Source organism: Pteropus alecto, unplaced genomic scaffold, assembly GCF_000325575.1.
Source record: "Pteropus alecto unplaced genomic scaffold, ASM32557v1 scaffold725, whole genome shotgun sequence".
NCBI lineage: Eukaryota > Metazoa > Chordata > Mammalia > Chiroptera > Pteropodidae > Pteropus > Pteropus alecto.
The window spans coordinates 107,432-112,169 of NW_006436637.1; the positions used below are offsets into that span (position 1 = coordinate 107,432).

At 51.1% G+C, this 4,738-nt stretch overlaps 1 protein-coding gene across 1 annotated transcript in view; it reads left to right on the forward strand.

Annotated features, from left to right (window-relative positions):
• The first annotated feature begins 8 nt into the window (after positions 1 to 8).
• The window catches only part of PROC (protein C, inactivator of coagulation factors Va and VIIIa), a 13,855-nt gene continuing 9,125 nt past the window's right edge, over positions 9 to 4,738 (forward strand). The window contains exon 1 of the mRNA XM_006913437.3: positions 9 to 3,548. Coding sequence (XP_006913499.2) covers positions 3,368 to 3,548 — 181 coding nt within the window. The 5' untranslated portion in view covers positions 9 to 3,367. The remainder of the gene's footprint in view (positions 3,549 to 4,738) is intronic.

Below are 4,738 nucleotides of genomic sequence, written 5' to 3' on the forward strand. Positions count from 1 at the left end.
CCCCACCACCACCAGTGTGGCTTCCATGCCAGAGAGGATGGACGGGAGAGTGAAGTCATTCTGTTAGCCCATAACACCAGCTCACCTCTAACTACTCTGGTGAGTACAGGTAGCTCAAGGTGGGTTCTAGTACCTATTACAAGAGTCAAGGCCAACACTAGGTAAGAACACACCCCAGACCCAGGGAGATTAGAGGTGACTTGTGCGGGAGGGCACCTGGAGCAAAAACATGAGTGCAGGCATTTTTACAAGTTTTTCAGCTGTGCAAGTTGCCCCTTGAGTATGTGGTTATGCATATAGTCTCCATGCTTCCTGCCTGAGCTGTCAGGACCATGTCTCCTCTTCTCTAGGCAGCTACCACAGACCCTCACAAACAGTCACAGGCTCCCCACTTGCCATAGGCTCTATTCCAAACTGTTACATCCTCTTCCCCTCTCCTCTGTCTCAACTCATCACCAATACCTCCCCCACTGCTCATCTCCTGTGCCTCCTGCTCTCTCCTCATTTGAGGGTGGTTCCTCTATTACCCGCCCTCTGATGTCCATCCTGAAGCTATACCTCCTCCAGGCAGCCTTCCTTGGCCACCCTAGCTTGTGCTCATTTCCCTCTCCTTCGAGTCCTATAAGCATCACCATCTGTACCTGCCACCTAGCCTCCCCACCAGGGGCCTGTCTTATTAGATTTTCACCCTGTTGCTCTTGTTTTCTCAAGTGGGTCGTGTGGGCAGCATGAGGACCTTGTACCTCCAACAGCCCAAGCATGGTGCATTACCTCAGTAGGAAGAACACAAGCTGCTCCAGCCAATTTAAGGAAACTTAAGAAAAGAGAGGATTTTCTCGGAGGGTAGGGGGACCCTCATGAACCCAAAGCAAGGATGTGACTCCTCATCATGAGGTAGGAGACTGCCTCGCTGTTCCCTCAAACTCTCCTGATCTCCGTGGCCTCCTGCTCAGCCTCTCTCTGCAGGTCTGTACCTTCCTCAGACTTTGATTCAGAACCTTCTGAGTACAATGCTCCCAGTGGAATGAGGGCTCTGAGGCTTTACTCTTGGGGCCTGGGGTATGGAATCTGATTGACATCTGGGTCCAATGACTTTCCTGTGCAGTCAGTCACCAGAAGCGGCAGCCTGGGGTCACATGACCCATGCAGGAGCTGGGACTCTGAAGAGCGGCCAAGTCCTCCAAGAAGGGTACAGAGTAAGGGTGCATCTCCAGACAGCAGGTACAAGAAAGGAAGATGCCTAGTGAATACTGACAGACTGCAGGGCCGAGGTAAAAGCTCCCAATCGGAGCCTGTACTTCTGCCCTTCTTTCCAGCATCCCAGCCACGAACTGACTTCAGCCTTTCTGGAATCTTCTTAACTTTTCTCACAAAGGTGGCCAGGAGGTGCCAGGAAGTTTTGAGTTCTAATTCAGGCTTGCCACATAGCAGCTCAGTGAATTTAGGCAAGTAACAAAAGGTTTCTGAGTGTCCTCATAAGCAAAATAGAGGTTATAGGAATAGCCATATGCAGTTGTCAGGGGAGATATAGGAGTGACTGGAGCTAAGGGTCTAGAGAGTATCCAGCACCCATATGGTAGCGACCCTGAGAGGCATTTCTTTTCATTTTACATCACAAAAAGCAGAAATGCCGCTATGTAACTGGCCGTGTGTCTTTTCTTTTATACTGGCACATAAAATGAGCATATATTATAATAATGGCATCCTAGATTTGGTGAAATATGGAATCATTACCAATTATGCTGATCTGGGGCAAACTGCAATATCTCTGGGTAGAAATGTTCCATCTGAAAAATGCAAACAGTGTCCCTCATTCGGCCAGCCACTATGAGGCTAAAAAGAGACCACATCTGTGTGCAGTTTTGACGGTGTCCATCCCTCCTCTCCCTTCCTCTTGGATGGCACCATTGTAGGGGCAAGGTGGGCTTTGGGCAACCCGAGACATTCTGAGCTAGGAACTTGTTTGTTTATCTGTAAAGAGGGAGGCCTCAGCACTGAGCGCCAAGCAAGCAAATATTTGCAGTTATGGATTAACTTGAGTTCCAGGCTGTCATGGCGGCAGGAGGGCGACTTTGCAGTTTCTCCACGGCCCACCCCAGTAAGTCCCCTTCCAGGCAGGTCTGTGAGGTGGGCCAGAGGAGGGCTGAGCCGGGGTGAGGGCTAGATCCTTCAGGGTTTGAGAGACTAGCTGGAGCTTGGGGCAAAGGGAAATTGGGGCTCTGCTACCAGCCAGGCCAAGGCACTGATTGGCATTCCTTCAGCCTGGGTGCCGCAGTTCCAAGGGGGCCTTCTTTCCAGACTTTGAGGCAAGTGGGAGTTGGCTGAGGACCTCCAGGGCCCAGAGCCATCACCGGAGGCAGCTTAGAGCCTGGGACCCTCCATTCTTCCCTCTCTACCTCACCTCTAAATCTGGGGCCTCTGGTTTAAACGAATATCAGAAACAGCTTCAGAGTCAGTGATGGTGGGGAATGAGGTCAGGTGAGGGTGCAGATGGGGCAGGCAGGCCTTCACACTCAGTCTTGGAGGCAGTGGAAGGCTCTTGTCTTCGAGCTGGCAGGGCTACCTCTGTGGTCTTGTGGGGTACCCAGTAGTTTGGGGAAGGAGTTAAGGTTCCTAGGCCTGGAGCCACACAGGCCTGGGCTTGAGTCTGAGCTCTGCCACCTCCTAGTTATGGGTTTTTAATAAACTACTTCATACCTCTGAGCCTCAATTTCCCCCTCCATGAAATAGGGTGACAATATCAAACCTATTATATCTTAGGTGGCTGTGAGCCTTAACTGAGATAATAATAGTTAATGTTTACTGAGCATGTGCTATGTGCAAACTGTATTTTAAGAGCTTTTTGTGGATTAACTTATTTAATTCTCACAATAACCATATAAGGCAGAAGTAAAATTTTTCTATCCATTTTACAAATGACAAAAATGAGGCATGAAGCAGTTAGGTCTCTTGCCCCAGTGTTGCTGTCCTGGAGCTGGGATTTGCACTAAGTGGTCTGATTTGGTGTCCTGCCCTCTGCACCATGTACAAATTGCCTGAAAGACACCATGAATGTCTAATAAATGTTAGCTATTATTCATGGCCTGCCCAGTAGATCGGCAAAGGCACTGCTCCCTGCTCCAACACTGAGCACAGAATGGGGAGGACATGAACTTTCTGGGCACACTTGCCATGGCCCTTCTCTGCCAAGTCCCCTTTGATCTTCACCGGGGACTCCATGCCCTTTTCATTTTCTCTCTTCTCCCTTCAGACTCAGCACAGGTGGTGTGACCTTAGCCCCAAATGGAGGAGAACGAAGTGCCAGGTGGCTGTCTGCTTAGTGGACAGGGATCCCCAATCCTAGCTTTTGCCCTGACAATCAGCATACATGGGAGGCCCTTTCATTTGGCTCCTGTCTGGGGGGTGGCAGGCAGAGCAGGGCTGGTGGGGCTGCCGAAAGCTCAGAAACTCTCCTCAGACAGGTGTCAGCAACTCCGGAATGTGGCAGCTGGCAAGCCTCTTACTGTTCCTGACCATCTGGGGAATTTCCAGCACACCAGTTAATCCTGGTAAGGCCACTCCTCCTCCCCACCCCCCACCCCCCAGGAACCCGGGGGCCTTCACACCTTCCACTACCCCCTCAGAGCCTCAGGGTGAGGTGAGAGGCAGGTTGAGTTAGCTGTTGGGACACAGCAGCAGCCTCCCTGGCTGGAGGGCAGATGCTGTGATAACGGCAGGGAACCCTGGGTCATGGGAGTCACATTCTCCTCCACCCTGGGGAGTGGGCCACGGAGTCTCCTGGACCTTTCAGCTCTACCTGTTACTCCCTCAACTGTGAAAGCCCCAGGCCCAGGCCAGGCCACACCAGAGCCACACAGCCCCAAATGGCCTGTTCTCCTAAAACCCTGCCCCAACTCCTTCCCTGGTTCCTGCAGCTAACAGGAAGAGGCAGGATGCTGGGGAGGCCTGCAGAAAGAATGAGCTACCCAGTTTATTCTATAGCCCCTACCTGTTCTAGAGCCACACCAGGCTATTCCTTCTATTTAAGCCTGATCTGGAGCTGCTTCTCTGCTGGGGTTCCCTCCCCTCCTCCCTGCCAGCTCTCACCTGTGGTCTACTTGGTTCAACTGTCAGACTCAGCTCAGACATATCTTCCTTTCCTGGCCCTTGCATCTCTTCCCAGCTTCTCTTCCACACTCCCTTGACTTGATTCCTCCATCCCAGCTATCCCCCTGTACCCAGGATAGACACCTCTCAGAGCCCAGGAGACATGTGGCGATACTCACTGGGTGACAGGTCTGCTATCTTCCAGGTGTGCCTACCCAAGGGGAGGAATGTGGGAAATGCTGGATGAGTGGAAAGGTCGTGGAGGGGAGGGGAGAGAGAAGCAAAGGATAGTGTCAAGATAGGGTTGCATAGATGTATTCAGAGAACCATGAGACAGATTTAACTTTGATAACAACAGTACATGGTATGCGACATTGGTGCTCATTTGTGCCAGCTATTAGACTATTAGACTGTTTCGTTAAATACGGTAAAACATCCTCATTTTGGATGAATAAACTAAGGTTTAGAGATGTAAAGACACTGGGTCAAGGTCACACAGAGGTCAGGTTGGGGTTCAAAAAGAAGTCCAAACAGTCAAGTCTCCTATGGGCCAGTGGTGAGCCACCTATTCTAGTGGAGGAAGAAAGCAGAGGAGAGGGGAGAGAATTGTGACCTGGAATCACAACTACCCATTGGGCTGGCCCCACTTTGC